This window comes from Triturus cristatus, chromosome 11 (genome assembly GCF_964204655.1).
Source record: "Triturus cristatus chromosome 11, aTriCri1.1, whole genome shotgun sequence".
NCBI classification, from domain to species: Eukaryota; Metazoa; Chordata; class Amphibia; order Caudata; family Salamandridae; genus Triturus; species Triturus cristatus.
The window spans coordinates 1,047,365,004-1,047,382,105 of record NC_140594.1 but is presented as its reverse complement, the minus strand read 5'-3'; the positions used below and the strand labels follow the sequence as shown (position 1 = coordinate 1,047,382,105).

Here is a 17,102-nt window from a genome sequence, read left to right as displayed (position 1 = left end):
CCACACTATGACCATGTGTACTTAATATTTGATAAACAAAGTGGTAACACACATACGTTCCTGGAATTGGAACGGGACTTGACTAATGGAAAGTGGAACGGGACAAGACTAATGGTCGCAAACTTATCAGGGTATGCGCAACAATAGGGAATTCTTTATCAGCTTTGTCACTCGCGAAGGACTTTGTTTGATACTGACTGACTGGGTCACTTGTTTTATGTTTTTGAGCTCGCAGTTGGATGTTGCATTATGAAGTATTTACATCAGACTACATCGTGATAATTTCCTTATATCGCCTTGAAAAAGACTAGGATTAGACAAAACACGTGTCAGCAAGATCGTGTGCTGGGAATATTCACAAAACGAATACAAAGAGAATGAAAACCAACTGATGATTTCTTTGGACTATCTGCATTTTTCTGCATACCTGATATCTCATTAGTTTGTCTTCATGAATTTGTGAACAGGACTATATTGAAACTCGGACTTTTTCCATTACTTATCGAATACTGTTTTTGGATTGTTATACATTATAAGAGGTGTGCTGCAAGAGCTTTGTCCTTTGGTATCTTTACATGTTTGTTAGTATCTAACATGCTGATAGCACCTCTGGGTAGTAGGTGTTTTATGCTACTATAGCACCCGGTCAGATTATATTGATTGATTTATTCACACTTATTTGGTTAGTTGCAAATACACATTATAGATTGATTGTGCGGTTTCTTCCCTTCTAGGGACCACTACTACCTACCTTCCTCTTTTTTTTCAACATTACACTCATGTATGAATTTTCTGTTTTATCTCTGTTTTTAATTGATGTTTTATCTGTCATTTATAACATTTGTATTGTTTCTACCCAGTATTTCTTAATATGATGGATATTTTCTTTTATCTTGTACTTTGTACTTTTATGATCTTGTTTCATAAGAATCGAATAAAGTAATTGACTGACTGGGTCCCAACTCTTTTGCGATGAGTTGAATGAAATGGTGCAACGTTCCACCGATGAGAAGAAGATGCTCCAGCATTTCAAATTCAATCATGGGAAGAAATTGTATTTCCAGAAGCAGTTGTTACAAGCACAGGATACCAAACGTCCCTTTTGTGGTGGGCCAGAGGTCAAACGTGTTTGGCAATACCAAATCCCGACCACAGAACCAGTCTGGTGAACCCACTTCCCAGCCTTCCTCCCAGTGGCAAACTATTGGGAAATTACTATATGGCAGTAGGGGCTTATTTAACTTTGTTTCCTGAGCAGTGGATGCACTTTGTGTCGGACCAGTGGTTTCTATCAATTGTTTTGAAGGGGTACATGATTCCTTTTCGCCATCATCCTCCTCCACCGATGTTCCATGCTATGCCGTTGTCAGGACATACAGAAAAAAGAGCTGCTCTCCTGGAAGGGGTGCAAAGGTCGCTTTTGAAGAAGGCAGTGGTCAAAGTTCCTCCAGGCCGTGAGAGTCTCGGTCTATATTCCATTCTGTTTTTAGTCCAGAAGGGGGATGGTTCATTCAAGAACTACTGAACACATTTGTTCAGTTGGACTCTTTCAGGATGATCTCTCTGCAGGGAATCATCCTCCTGATTTACCAAAGCATTTACTTAGCAATGCTCGACCTAGAAGATGCCTATTTCTACGTTGCTATTCATCCCCACAGCCAGCAGGTTCTCTGGTTCCCGGTGCAAGGGAGGCACTTCCAGTTTCTGGCATGGCCATTTGGTCTGTAGGTGTTGCCCCGGACCTTCACCAAGGTATAAGCTCCTGTAGTAACTGTGCTACAGCTTAAATGGTTTTCTTTATTCCTTTATATCGATGAGTGGCAAATAAGTGGTTCTTCTTTCCTGGAGGCGCAGGTGGCAGGTTCAGCGACAATAACTTTTCTGCAGTCTCTAAGTTTCAAGATCAACTTTGGTAAGTCCCATCTGATGCCTTCTCAACAGAGACTATTTATTGGTGCTCTTTTCGACACCCAGCAAGCCAAGGTGTTTCTTCCAGCAGACAGGGTTTGTGTTCTTCAGTCCGCTGCTCGAACATTGATGACTCTGTCTTCTTGACCAACCTATGTCTCCTTGGATGGACGTTTGCCAAACACTCCAATATGATGCTTCCATTCTTTTGTTCAGAACAAATCAACCAGGGTGCTTGGGTGGTGGACGCCTTGCTCTTTCCTTGGCTAAAGGGCCTGCTTTATGCATTTGCCCTGATTCCCCTCCTCCCAAGGGTACTTCAGAAGATTTGGAAGGAAAGGGTATCAGTGGTTCTGATTGCCCTGTTTTGGACTCATCGCCCCTAGTTACTATTGTTTGGATACTGATGATGCCATGCTAAGTAATTTTGGTCATATGGCTTTGGCCACTGCAAAGAAGTAATTTGTTTTCTGTTATGAATAAATGTATGTCAGTGCAAACCTTTCTTTTGTGTCTGGCTTGTGATTTCTTCACTATGTAATGACTGGGACAAGGAGAACCGTATGTGGGGGTAATGGCTTCTTTATTTACCTGTAATCTTCATTACCCCGATTAGATCCTCCTTGCCCGTTATGGACTGTGCTTTCCCTCCCTTGAGGTTTGCATTTTCTTCTTGCTTTTGAACTTACAGGAGGGAGAGATGGGAGGAGTTTTTGTCCATTCAATGGACATAAAAAAATACTAATGTGGAATGTGCCTGTCGAGGGGTGGGCCACCCTCACTATGTAATGACTTGGATGAGGAGGAACTAATTGGGGTAATGAAGATTACCTGTAAACAGAGAAGTCATTCCTAACCCTACATTTTCATAAATGTTCAAAACAATACATTTCAGTTTGAGGCCAATAACTATTAGATATTATCATTGAATAATCGAATAGTATAATAGTTTTATAGTTTAATTCATTGCAGTTGTTTTGCTTGCAAACCTGCAGGTGTAAAAAACATAAAAATAATTGCTAATGGTTATGGACCCTCAGCATGCTGTTTTTATTGAACAAGCTACATGGGTATTCTGGAAGCCCCCCCCCCCCACACACACACACACCCACCATTAAGAAACATATTGTTAGTCAGATTCATGTAAAGTTAGCAGACATACCAGCTCAGTGACAGAGGTCACATGTAAATACAGTGTTTAGGAGCAGAATAAAAGACAGCTACATTAAAGACCATTGAAGAAGACAGGATACAGCAAGTCCCCAACTGCAAAACCAACAGAGTAATGAACTGCACCAAGAAATATTGGAGGTTAATGAATGCTTCTGAATATAAGTGCATGCCCAGGCAGTACTGTTGGACCATCAGTGGGCTATATTAGCTGCTTCATTCTGTGTAGCCATTGCATGCTTACTTCAGGCAGGCCGGTAGGGCTGGGGAAGATAGTATGCATCAACAATGGGTTTCTATGCACACAAGCTTGGGTGGGCTGCAAGGAATGCATGGCTCTCTCACCAAATGGTATTTAGCAGAATGAGCTATACACTCTGGCTCTTCTCCGAGTCCAAGCCCTCCATTTACAGGGACACTCTATTTGATGATTTTAGAAGTGAGGTCAATTGCTAAGCAAGTGTGCCAGGAGCCCTAGGCCAAGAAAGGAAATTAGGCCTGAATCCTTGATTTGGTCATTATTTGGGGTGCAGACCCCTCACTCCCTGGACCCTGGTGCCGCTACACCTGCTGCACTATTGATCACCACGACCCTGACTGAGGTTCTGGCTTCGCACCTTGACTAGTGAGGACCCAGGAAGAACATTGCAGGGAGATGGAAAGTAGAACCGACCTCCTGTGTCACATTGGCTTGTAGGGTCAGTTGGTCTACTGGGCTGATCAAGAACCTTTAAGGAAGGACCTGGCAGGAGCCATTGACCTCTCCCAACCTAGGATGACACAAAGGCCCTGGGAGAGGAAGCTCTTGATGGCCAAAGGGAAGGGTGAAGAAGGTCATGATCACTCAAATGACCCTATGTATTCAATAGTCCATTCACCCACTTGGCCATGTGAACAACTTTAGACCTTTTTGTTTATATTTACTCCAGTTTGTCTACAAAGCCAGTTTCAACCTTGCTCATACAGAATTTGTCACCCCAGCTCCGCCAAAACCAAACATTATCTTCCACACTAGTTTGGAATCTATCTATCTATCTATCTATCTATCTATCTATCTATCTATCTATCTATCTATCTATCTATCTATCTATCTATCTATCTATCTATCTATCTATCTATCTATCTATGGACCTATCTCTCTATCAATTTTTCTTATCTATCTATTGTATTACTAAATATCGAGGGTAAGAATATTGAGATATAAGAATATTCTGGACAAAATATTGAATAGCAAAATAACAAAAAGTAAGCAAATATGAAGGAGGTATAGATTTACTATTCCTAACTCTACATCTATGTACCTCGAAGAGCTATAATCTTCAAGGTACATATGTGTGGAGTTGGGTATGGAAAATGTATACTTTCTTACCGTTTGATATTTTGTCTCTGACATTTGTATAATTTGATACTGTAGCTTCGATATTCAGCAGACATAATATCTATCTATCTATTGATCTATCTATCTATCTATCTATCTATCTATCTATCTATCTATCTATCTATCTATCTATCTATCTATCTATCTATCTATCTATCTATCTATCTATCTATCTATCCATCCATCTGCCTATCGCATCAATGCATAACGATCGAAATTAATATTATTTTTGTCCCATAATGAATTTGTTTTGTTTTGGTAGAGACTGTTTGATCAGCACGATGCAATCCACATATGGCGTATAGGTAGCTAGTTATTATTTGTTTGTATTCATTCATCTAGTTCAGTGATAATTGTACGTTTACCTCATTGGCTCCTGTTGATTGCCTCTTATTTTTCTCAAAAATATTATAAAATATTTTTCGTACAAAACAGAATAAATAACCATACGTGCATGAAACATCTCAATAAATTAGCATTGAGATTGGTGAAGATGGAAAACGATGAGACATTTAGCGGTCCCTGTAGTGTCCAGGCATGGACACGTTCTAGTCTTCTAGCTCCTAGCCATACTCTATACACCCACCCACCACAGACGTCACTGTGTCAGGTGACGCTGTTAATAAAAGGGCCGAGCGCACGTGCTCGTGGCCATTCCCACTACACTAACTATGTGTCCTGTGTCAGACATTCCACACAGCATGCGGGCCTAGTGCCCAACATTACACTGGCAACGAGGCGGGTACTCCACCCCGCGTGTGCAGCCTCCGATCGGCAAAACGAAAAAAAGAGGGTGAGCGACGCGCCGAGAAGCCTGTAGGGCGAGGCAGAGCCCGCAGCATGTCCTGTGGTGACCGGGAGCCCACCCCGCACCTACAGAGCCAGCAGTGCCGGAGCGAGTGAAGCGATCATCGCAGCGGAGCCCACCTGCAATGGTAGCGATGTCCTGCCGTCACCTTCGACCTGCGCCCGTCGAGAGAGCTCGCCCCACGGCGGACAGCGGGAGGTGAGCAGCGGTGCAATGGACGACGGCCAGGCGGGCGGGCTGGACTGCTGTTCTGCCGCCCGCCACCTGCAGTGAGGGAGAAAGAACACCCCATCCAAAGCGGGAGCCCACCCCGCGTGAGGATCATGACGACCAGAGGGCCGGGGGAGCCAACCCCACCTCCGTGATCGTCGGTGAGGATAATGAGGGCGGGGGTGGAGTAGCTAACTACCCCCCACCCCCATTGCCAGGACGAGCGGCAAAATCGAGGCGGAGCCCACCCGCGGAGCAGGAGGGAGTGCCGTACTAATGAAACCAGCGGGTGCCTACCCCGCATAGGGACAGACATGCCAGCAACCCCCCCCCCCTCCCTGCCGCGCTAGGACTGCAGGAAGCTGCCGCGGGCAGGTAGGGCGATCGTAAATGTAAGGAATGGCCACCGCCGGCCATAGGAACATGCCCCTCTCGCCCCTGCTCAATCCACCCCCCCGCGCAGCGTGCGGGCTCGGAGACGCTGCTGCGGTGGGGGCTGAAGCAAGGAGGCGAGCTCTGGTTTGAGGCTGCCGGGTCAGCGGCCGTATAGCGGAGCTGAAGAGGGAAAAAAATAACGGCCCACAGCGCAGCTGAATAAATGAAGCTGAGCCCACCCGCAGTGACAAGAGTCCCCCAATTCGCGCACACACAGAGTGATGCCTCATCCTTCGGGCAGCTCACTGACAATGTCTGTGCCCCCCCTGCCTCTAAATAAATAAATGCAAAGAGACTTACCTGCTGGCTGGTGGTGTCCTGCTCCCAGTGTTCTGCTGTGGCTCCAGCTCACCTCCATGGCCCGGGTGAACCCTGGAAAGAGGGAAGACAACACAGTAGAAAATTCGAGCAGCCAAGAAGGTTGCTGCTGAATGGAGTGCAAAGCAACACTGCCATCTAGTGGCCGTTACAAGCAACTGCACTGGAAGAAAGGGTACAGCATGCTCAAAGTCTGGAAAACAATAGACAGTGTGCCAGAGGGATGCAGTGCCATCCCACAGCGACAAGGAGGAAGAAAAAGGGTCAAGCCACATCCACCCCAGCGAGGATTGTGCTGTCGCCGCATCAAGTGGAGTGAACCCTCGAGAGACCTAAAGGACTCAGCGCAGATGTATCCCGAACGCGGAAGGTACACAGCGGCGCCTAAAAGAGAGGCACTCACTGAAGAAGATGTGCGCGGCAAGCATCCAACGACACTGAAGGGTAAGGACGCAGAGGGCACACCCAGTGGCGCCAAGAAGCCACCACAAACAGAGATCACACGGCGCAAGGAGCAACACTACACTGAAGATGTACCACGACGGTACGAAGAGAAGCACGCACCAGCGCCCAACAAGTCAGAAGACACAGGTAGTCACACGACGTGACGCACCTCGTGAAGCCGACCAGCCATATGGTCGCACCACAAAAGCCAAGAAAAGCCAAGCCGACCAGCCAAATGGTTGCACCACAAATGCCAACCCACCAGGGGTTGCAAAAGGAGGTGACTGATGCTAGGGTCAGAGTGGACATCACACCAACAAGTTACCAGCCAGGTGGTCAACACACAAGAAGCCAACCCACTAGGGGTTGCAAAAGGAGATGACCGACGCACGGGTCAGTGAAACTACGGAACAAGAGGTCTGACGAAAAGACCGAAGGTATCCTGCCAGAGATCGGCAGAATGGACCGGCAAGTGGTCCAAGAAGTTCAAGAACGAAGTAGACCAAGAATATGGCCCCACGAACTTCAACAATCAAAGTAGCTGGTGAAAGGAGAGACGAAGAGAAGGTCACGACGCTAACTCGGGATGCTGAGGAAGATGGAGAGAGTGTCCTCGGACGAGGACAAGACCAGGGGGAACACGTGCAGAGTGCGCGCGCTGCATGGAAAAGCCTGGCCAGACCACAGGAAAACAGAAACGGTCCAGATTACGTCGTGGCGCGAATGAAGATATCGGAGTGGCACGTTTGCCACTACTAGGAAAAGAAGAAAGAAGATATCAGAGTGGCACGTTGGCCACTACAAGAAAAGAAGAAAGAAGATATCAGAGTGGCACGTTGGCCACTACAAGCAAAAGAAGAAAGAAGATATCGGAGTGGCACGTTTGCCACTACAAGAAAAGAAGAAAGAAGAGATCTGAGTGGCACGGTTGCCACTGCAAGAAGAAGAGAAGAAAGAAAGAGATCTGAGTGGCACGGTTGCCACTGCAAGAAGGCGAGAAGAAGGAAATAGATCCGTGGCACGTTGGCCACTGTTAAGAGTGGGAGGAGTAGAAGTCAGAGTGACACGACATCCTCACGGAGAAGAGAACCAAGGGAAAGAGAGAGGAGTGTGGCAAGACTACTCACACACCCGAAGATAAGGAAGGCGACAAGTGCCAGAACAGGGAGTACAAGTCCTGAGAACACCCGTGGCATGGAGCGCAAGTCCTGAGCACACCCGTGGCACGGAGAGAAGACCATCTGCTTCAAGATGCTTCAGCACACCTGGGATCTGCAGAGGTGAGCAGGCTGGACCATTCGGAACATCCACCTCTGGGGTCACACGGACACTGGACAACGCCAGCCGTGGTGACTCAGGGGCAGAGGCCTCAGGGATGCCAGTGAGAGAGCGTACCCACGACGAGAGCTGCTCATCAGCCGCCCTTCAGCAAAGGTCCCGGGAGGATGAAGACATCGCGCGCAAAGACAGGAGCCAACAGCTACCCTCCAGGTACGACTCCGGAACCTGAGGTGAGACTTGTCGTCTCCTCTGCACCCACACTGATCGGCGTGCGAGTAACACGATACAGTACACCCAGCCCGGGACAAGTCCGATAAAGAGGGCCTCAGGGATATCCTGTGGCAGGGGAACACCCGCAAGAGGGGCATCATGGTGAGAGGGGTGTCTTGCAAACAATCCGTCATCTGCCATGCAGAATACATGCTACCGATGAAGAAAAGGACAGGACTAAAAGATGAACGGCAACATCTAGCGATGAACCACAAGAACTCTAACTGCGTTTGTCGCCATGGAAGTAAAGTGAAGAAAAGACTGTGAGGACAACTTCAAGGCAGAGCCGTCAACAGACAGGATCCATCGAGCACCCGTGGCTGGTGCCACAGTGAACTGTTGGTCTCCGCGGCAGGAAGAACGTCGTCTGTGACTCCAAGCAGCTGAGGCGTAAGAGACTCTGCAGAAGTTTGGTCGCTGTATTACATCTGTGTATATCTTTCTTTCTCCCACAGGTTGAACTTTGACTTTGGGTTTTCGTCATTAAAAATTGGGAGGGATGTAGTGTCCAGGCATGGACACGTTCTAGTGTTCTAGCTCCTAGCCATACTCTATACACCCACCCACCACAGACGTCACTGTGTCAGGTGACGCTGTTAATAAAAGGGCTGAGCGCACGTGCTCGTGGCCATTCCCACTACACTAACTATGTGTCCTGTGTCAGTCATTCCACACAGCATGCGGGCCTAGTGCCCAACATTACAGTCCCAACTACCGAGAGACAACTTCAAAAACAATCTTATGAAAACTAGGAGTGCCTGGGACAGACACAAAATTACCCCACGCTCAACCCGCCCACCCACATAAAAGAAATGCACGCCATCGTCTGAAAAGGTGACTTCATGAACTTGCTTAGCACTGCAAGTTCGATGGCTCAGTGAGCTGAACGTTTCGTTTCAATCCTGGCAAGACCGAATGATCTGTCAGGTTGTTAAAATGATTATTCGTCTAATTTCTCAGCTGCCTTCATTCCTCCCCGCCATCCCATGCTCGGCTCCTACGCCCTGTCACAAGATGGCGGACTCCAAGTTTGCGTACCTGACTGGTATTGGGAGTATGGGATACCCGGCCTTCCTCCGCTTACCCCAATGGAGTATTTATTATTCACTGGCTCCGGGTGATTGTTTGCCTTCGCACAGTTCTCCCTGGAGCGCGGCTATTAGCTGACCCGGTGCAGAACGAACCCCACCCTTTTATTGGTTCTTCTATAATCCAAACACGCACACACATAACATATATGTATCAATGTGCCAAACACACTGAATGTTTTTTTTCTTCAAGGCGGGCGTGAGCAGATATTTGTCCAGTGAGTTGCAATAATAATTCATTTTAAGGAAGCTCTTCACATTGCGTCTGCCCCTTTCTTAGCATTGTCTATTGGTGTTGGTCAAATGGGGATTGTTTCAGGATTTAGAAACGGGAGGGCCACCAAGGAGGCAATAGTAAACAGGCACCAACTATTATTGGTGAGTAATATTTCAAGATGTTTGAGTCAATTAAAGGAAAACTTGAGTATTAATCAGAGTGCCCATTCTCTACCAGTTTAAAACTCCTGCATTGTTCGATGCTTTGGAGTGTCAATCAGTATTGTGTATGCTGCACAAGTATTGAAAATGCAAGTGTAAATGAGGGGCTTGATGCTAAAAGCTGTTTCAGCTTGAACATTATATTGAGTATTTGTAGTTCTTACACCATAGTGTGTTACACAGCAGCCAGCTGTACACACAGACATTTTGGGCCTGATTCACAAAGGTAATATGCGTGTGTGTATTTACTCATTTGTATACGTCTACACCTAGGTGTAACTCTCCACTTTTTGGTGCTTACTGTGACTAAGTTGGGGGTTTACACCCAGGTGGAGGCCAGGGTTCGCCAGCCTATTCTGTAATAAGAGCTACTTCCGTTCACTGCAAATCATCTCATCCTAATATTTGTGTTGTATTGGCTAGCAAATCAGACAAGAGTGCGTTAGTGGCCACCTATGCATGTTTACTAGCAGTAATCACATCAGGCTGCCAGCAGTAATGTAAAAAAAGCTTTGCCAATAATTAATACCTTTATATGGGTATGACATAACAGCCATTGCTGTAATGTCCCTGGCCCCAGGGTAATACTATTTGTAATACATCTCCCCAATGCCATATGACTTATCATTCAAATATCAGCTTTAAATCTATTTTAGAAATATAACAATTTTTCCCCAAATATCAGCTTATGAGTTCAGACAATACACACATTTGTGTAATAAATACACAGTTTTCAATTGGGGTATGCATATCTTAAGTTAACCAAGCAAAAACCTCTCCTTTATTAGGCCGTACTGCACACGGGAGAGCTACTTGCAGGTAGATGGAGAGCTACCAGTAGCTCACGAGCTACTTGTTGGAGAAGCAGATTGTAGACCTACATGTCTACACCCCCTCCAATGGGAGGCTAGAGCTTCCTATGGCTATGTGCAACCGTAAATTTACTGAAACTAATTTTACAACCATATTTTAAATTTCACGTAGTTGCTGGATAAGTACACCACCACAGAGAAGATTTCCCCATGAGAAAGTATATTGAAAACTACTGACTTTTATTAGGCTTTAAAATATATGAAAACAACTGATTATTAATTTTAAATGTAAACAATTAAAATATTTATTATAAGCCTGGAACTAGTCAGATAAATTGTTATAGCACATTAATTAGTCAAATTAGATGTGTATTAAATTATATCTTGATTTAAATATATGACCTTTACAATCATTTTTGAAAAATTACTAAAAATAATGTATTTATTATTTTTTAAACGTGGCAAGAAGTTATAAATAATGAATTTAAAACCTTTCTAAAAAGTTTAATTAGGTGTATGAAAGTAAAAAATGTCCACCACAAACCTTCAAGAAAATTCTTCTAACTACCTCTGCTACCACACCAGTAAAAAGCATTCCTTCCATCATTTGTTCCTTTTGCTTTTACACCAGTAAGAAGAATCATCAATAATTCCTTAACTATGGGAATGATCTAAAAAAGTCATACGTATGCCCATTACTAAAGAAAACAGAGCTGGACCCGCTTAACCCCGACAACTACAGACCGATTACAAATGGACCTTCCCTGGGCAAACTGATAGGAAGAGCATCATTAGCCCAGAGGTTACAATTTATTGAAGATAATTCCATACTTTCAGATTTCCAAACAGAATTCCATCAAGGAAGAGGAACAGAATGCGCCCTCATTGCCATCTGGGATGACCTTAAGAATACAGTTGACCAGAACGGGGTTGCTGCACTACCTCTCTTGGACCTCTCAGCTGCCTTTGACACAGTTGACTATGATACTCTAATATAAAGACTCTACGAAGCCGGCATAGAGTGGACTGCTCTCGACTGGATCTCATTCTACCTTCAAAACAGAACTAATTTCATCCATACCCCCCATTCTCGTCCAAACCGTACTTCACAAAAGCAGGGGTCCCTCAAGACTCTATCGTTTCACCCATGCATTTCAACATCTACATGAATTCTTTACCGGCACTGATCAATCAGTTTCACATCACATGTTATAACTATGCAGATGACACACAAATACTCCTGAAACTGGAAAGACCCAAAGTAATTGGAAACTCACAAATTGTCAGTTGCCTTGGAGCTGTGGATCAGTACAGTAGATGACATGGATCCATCTCAAAATGAATGCTTCCAAAACAGAATTACTCACATGTGGCAATTGGAAAAATTATGACCCACTCACAGCCTGGCATGACGGCCTGGGAACACTCTTTTTTCACAAGAGAGAGTGAGAGAAGCAGATCAGTTGCAATCTCCCAGATATACTTGCATCACAAAGGGCAACTGCTGGTGTCCGTACATCCGTTATGGATATTCAAAAAAAAAAGGAAAGAGAGGAAGGAAAAAGGACTGGGTCCCACTCTGATTGAATATTGACCCTCCAACTATCTTGGAGTGAAAGGGTATCCAAAGATATTGGAGAAGACGCCTCACTCACTTATTGTGACATGCTTCATCATAGGCATCTTTCTACACCCAGGTAAGATGGTACTACCTGGGCGGACTCAACCAAAAGAGGTTATGGGAGTTCTTATATAAAATATTGATTGGCCATGCAGGGAACCAGATGAGTGACGTTAAAATACCTACAGGTATACCCAAACCATATGTTTATTCATAGGGTATCTGGGGTACTAGATAAAAATTGTGATACAAAAGAAGAGGGGTTTCTTGAACTTTATTCGTTCAGTTATACCCACATCAGAATGCCAACATGTTTCGGCCCACAACTAGAGCCCTAACAGGTCTGGGGCCTTCTTCAGGGCAGGAATCTCTACTCTTAAGTATCCCTGCTAAAAATATATTGCACGTATTGCATGCAATTATGAGGCCTAGTGCGCTAACCTGTTTGTTTGGTCTTCCAGTAGTATTTCTACAAGACACAAGAAACAAGAAAGGATCTATAGTGGGTTGATTTTCCAGTACAATTCAGGGTAAACATTTATCACCAAGTTCTGTTTTATAAGCATGTGTTAAAACTTTAACTGTTATCCTTTGATCTATGATACAATGGGTGAAATTCCCTTGATACCTCTATTTTAAAAAGGTGGATCCCAATCTGCTTATACTCATTCAAACAAGATTTGGTGAAAACTCCAGACAGCATCTACTGTGTTTATAGTGATAGGTGTCAAAATCACAAGCATCAATTTATTAATATACCAAAATATTGTGATCTATTATGTGGAGACCATCTGTGCGTCTAAGTCTCTTGTTTGAATGCATTTCATACCACGTAGTTCTTAATCTAAATCGCTATGCTTACCTACTGTGGAACGCTAATGAGCACCATACGGGTCAGGAGGTTCGGTGCTGTCATATTGTCAAACACTGTTGGAATAAAATACATCATGTGTCACATGTTTTTTTCAAATATTGTTCACAACAGAGTGACCAATCCTGTTTGTTTGTCAGCTGTGTCTCTATTATCCACACACACTGGGTTGCAGTGATCATACTCCTGTCCCATGCCATATTTGTCAATTTATCACCTTCGTTCAACCATACAATTGCTTTTAATGTGAGTAGGATCTTTTCATTGTACCTGTGCCTCATGTTTCCCATACTGGGCCTATTGATTTTTAGCCCGTGTTATACCAGATTTAACACATGCTTATAAAACAGGGGGAAAAGTGCTTGGCGATAAATGTTTACCCTGAACAGTACTGGAAAATCAACCCACTATAGATCCTTTCTTGTTTCTTGTGTCTTGTAGAAATACTACTGGAAGACCAAACAAACAGGTGAGCGCACTAGGCCTCATAATTGCATGCAATACATGCCATATATTTTTAGCAGGGATACTTAAGAGTAGAGATTCCAGCCGTGAAGAAGGCCCCAGACCCATTAGGACTCTAGTTGTGGGCCGAAACATGTTGGCATTCTGATGTGGGTATAACTGAACAAATAAAGTTCAAGAAACCCCTCTTCTTTTGTTTCACAATTTTTATCTAGTACCCCAGGTACCCTATGATTAAATATATGGTTTGGGTATACCTGTAGGTATTTTTAGCGTCACTCATCTGGTTCCTTGCATGGTCAGTCAATATTTTATATAAGATCTCCCATAACATCTTTTGGTTGATTCCGCTCAGGTAGCACCATCTTACCTGGGTGCGGGCAGACGCCTATGATGACGCATGTCACAATAAGTGAGTGAGGCGTCTTCTTCAATATCTTTGGATACCCTTCCACTCCAAGATAGAGGGTCAATATTCAAACAGAGTGGGACACAGTCCTTTTTCCTTCCTCTCTTTCCTTTAGTTGTCTGAATATCCATAACAGATGTATGGACACCAGCAGTTGCCCTTTGTGATGCAAGGCCTGGGAACACTGTCAAAAGTATCCAAGGAAGTAAAAAAAACCCTCAATGACCATGGACTCCAAGCTATCAATGACTGCCCAAGTGCACAAACTAGCAAGATCATGCTTCTTTCCTCTAAAAGCTCTACAATGCATCCTCCCCCACCTGCAATTTCCCCACAGGGTCCAAGCTGCTATCTCTCTTGTGCTGTCTAAACTCAATTATGCCAATTGCCTCTACCACGGATCATCTTTAAAAACTATGAAAAGGCTACAACGGATTCAGAATCCTGCTGCCAGACTACTTTTACATATAAAGCCACACGCCCACATCTCCCATTCCTTGAAGGCCCAACATTGGTTACCGGTTGCCAGAAGACCCACATTAAAGCTGCTTTGTATCAACCACAAAGCGATACATGGAACAAGACCACACATCATCAGGAATAAAATCATCAAATAAATTCAACAAAGGAACCTCCACTCTAGATTGGCACTTCACTTCAAAATCCCACCATACAAAAAAACAACCATTTGTGGCATATTGTTCTCTGTTCAAGCAGCCAAACTATGGAACTCTTTACTCCCAAACATAAGATCCACTGATAACTACCTTATCTTCACAAGACTACTCAAGAGTTCTTCCTCACATAACCACCATACTCAAACATAAATATATAGCATATCTCTCTGTCTATAATAATGTATTTGGACTATAGATGTTTACCTACATATGTGTATTGCTCTGTATAAACATGTATAATAATTGTGTTTAAAAATATATAGATATTCATTCGTTCTGCTTAACAAATGTACATATTGCTTATGGTTATATTATTCTATGTTTAACATGTATATAGGTGACTGCATAAATAGGTAAATCTTTTATCATAACTATTTATCTACAATTGCTTCAAAATTGAATTACAAAAATATTAATACAAATAAATTAACTTAACGTACAGCAACAGTTGAAAGTCTGAGTGTATTAACAACAAATAAATTCTACATATATTACCTTCCCTGTACATACTTTCCATGTACTTATATATCTTTATATTTATTACTTTACTTCTAATTCAGCATCTCCAAGGCACCATCCATGTCTCACCCTATACCTCTCTCAAAATATTCTCTACCTCCACTCTCTGACTCATTTCAAACCTCATTCTACTACTCTCTCCAATGCACTAGCCTATTTCTCACCCTATACCTCTCTCTATATATCTTCTACCTAACTCTCTGACTCTTCAAACACCATTCTACTACTGTGATCCCCAGTATGACCCTTTCTAGACTCTTCCCTCCTCTACCCCTCCTTGCATCATCTCATACCTCTTACTATTCAGATCTCCCAAGAAGCCTTTCTAAACCCTTACCTCTGACTCTTCCCTCTCCATCTCCCTTTTACTCATCCCAAACCTCCTCCTACTGCTATGAGCCACAAAGAACCCCACTTTATAGACCCTTCATTCTTTTATCCCCCCACTGTCCTTTTCAATCCAGCTAACAGACTAACATGCCCACCCTCAAATAAATTTCATATATTTCTATACTATTTCCACACTAATTCTGTCTGGGTTCCGGAGTATCGTGTTACCCGTCAAAAAGCACTTCCACATTTGATCAGGTGTAGGAAGGAATAGGACACGTTACAACGCAAACATTTACAACGCATGCCTTCACAACCTGGTTTTTACATACATCGCAACATCCATTACAACGCATGATTTTACAGGGCATGCCATCACAACGCATTTTCAGAAACTAGACTTACAATGCATTCCATTACAACGCATACCATTGCAACGCATAATACTATAAGGGCAAGAGTAGTGTAAGTGTTGGATAGTGTAGGGGTAAAAATTACTCTTCCCACTCCAGTGAGTGCAACAGTAGGATAAGTGTTGGATAGTGTAGGGGTAAAAATTACTATTACCAATCCAGTGAGTGCAACAGTAGGGAAAGTGTTGGATAGTGTAGGGGTAAAAATTACTATTTCCCATTACTTACCTTAAAATGTGTTGTAATGGCATGCGTTGTAGTGCCATGCAATGTAATGGCATGTGTTGTAGTGACGTGCGTTGTAATGGCTGCGTTGTAATGGCATGCGATGTAAAGAATGTTGCGTTGTAAAGGTAGTGCATTGTAACGACTGCGTTGTAATGGTTATTTCCTGTAGGAAGCACTATATAAATGCAAACCCATCCCTCTTCTATCCCTCCAGTATCTTTTTTTCAATCCAAATAACAAACTCACATGCTCGCATTAATTTCATATCGCCCTATACTAATTCACCACTCATCCGTTTTCGAGTCCCGAAGTAGCATGTTACTTGCTCGAAAAGCGCTTTGACGCCTCTGCAGGGTTAGTAAGCGCTATATAAATGCAATTACAATTACAGTGTTAAACAAAACATTAATAATTGGTCTTCTTTAGTGAATGAGCATGTCTTCCGCAGAGATCCACCACTCTGTGTTTTCTCAGCCTTTCAACTTCCTAAAGGTGATAGTGATAAAAAAAGAAATTAAAAGGAAATCATTTCTTACCACGTGTTGGCGGTGTGCGTCAGCCACACGGTAAAGAGCGAACACATAGGCTTCATCTCGGTCTTTATTGATCTCTTCTAGGGCCAGACCTGCTTGAAATACTGTAGCGTTGCAGTCTTCGGGTATCAGAGGCATGGGGGGGATGGGAGGCACAGAGCTGAGGGCACCGCTCAGGAAGAGCAGTGTGAGACATAGAAAAGGGACAAACTGCTTCATGTTCTTCAACTCTCAGCTGCTGAAACAGCTACCCTGAGTTAGGCTGGCATGTTTATATACAACCACGTTAATCAGAGGGGAATGCAGCCTTGACATTAACCCGAGGTGAACCAGCACAAATCGAGGTGAATGACTGACGGGTGATGTTTAACAAAGATCATGTGCAACTGGTCTCTTGAATCCAATAGGTCGGCCGCTGATATCAATGTGCCAACATGTTTTCGTTAAATCGCCGTCAAATATTTTCAAGCTGCGTT

At 43.8% G+C, this 17,102-nt stretch overlaps 1 protein-coding gene across 1 annotated transcript in view; it reads right to left on the bottom strand.

Annotated features, from left to right (window-relative positions):
• The window catches only part of LOC146785921 (fetuin-B-like), a 129,631-nt gene extending 112,748 nt beyond the window's left edge, over positions 1–16,883 (bottom strand). The window contains exon 1 of the mRNA XM_085635319.1: positions 16,630–16,883. Within this exon, the coding sequence (XP_085491445.1) occupies positions 16,630–16,845 (216 nt within the window). The 5' untranslated portion in view covers positions 16,846–16,883. The remainder of the gene's footprint in view (positions 1–16,629) is intronic.
• Positions 16,884–17,102: the final 219 nt, after the last annotated feature.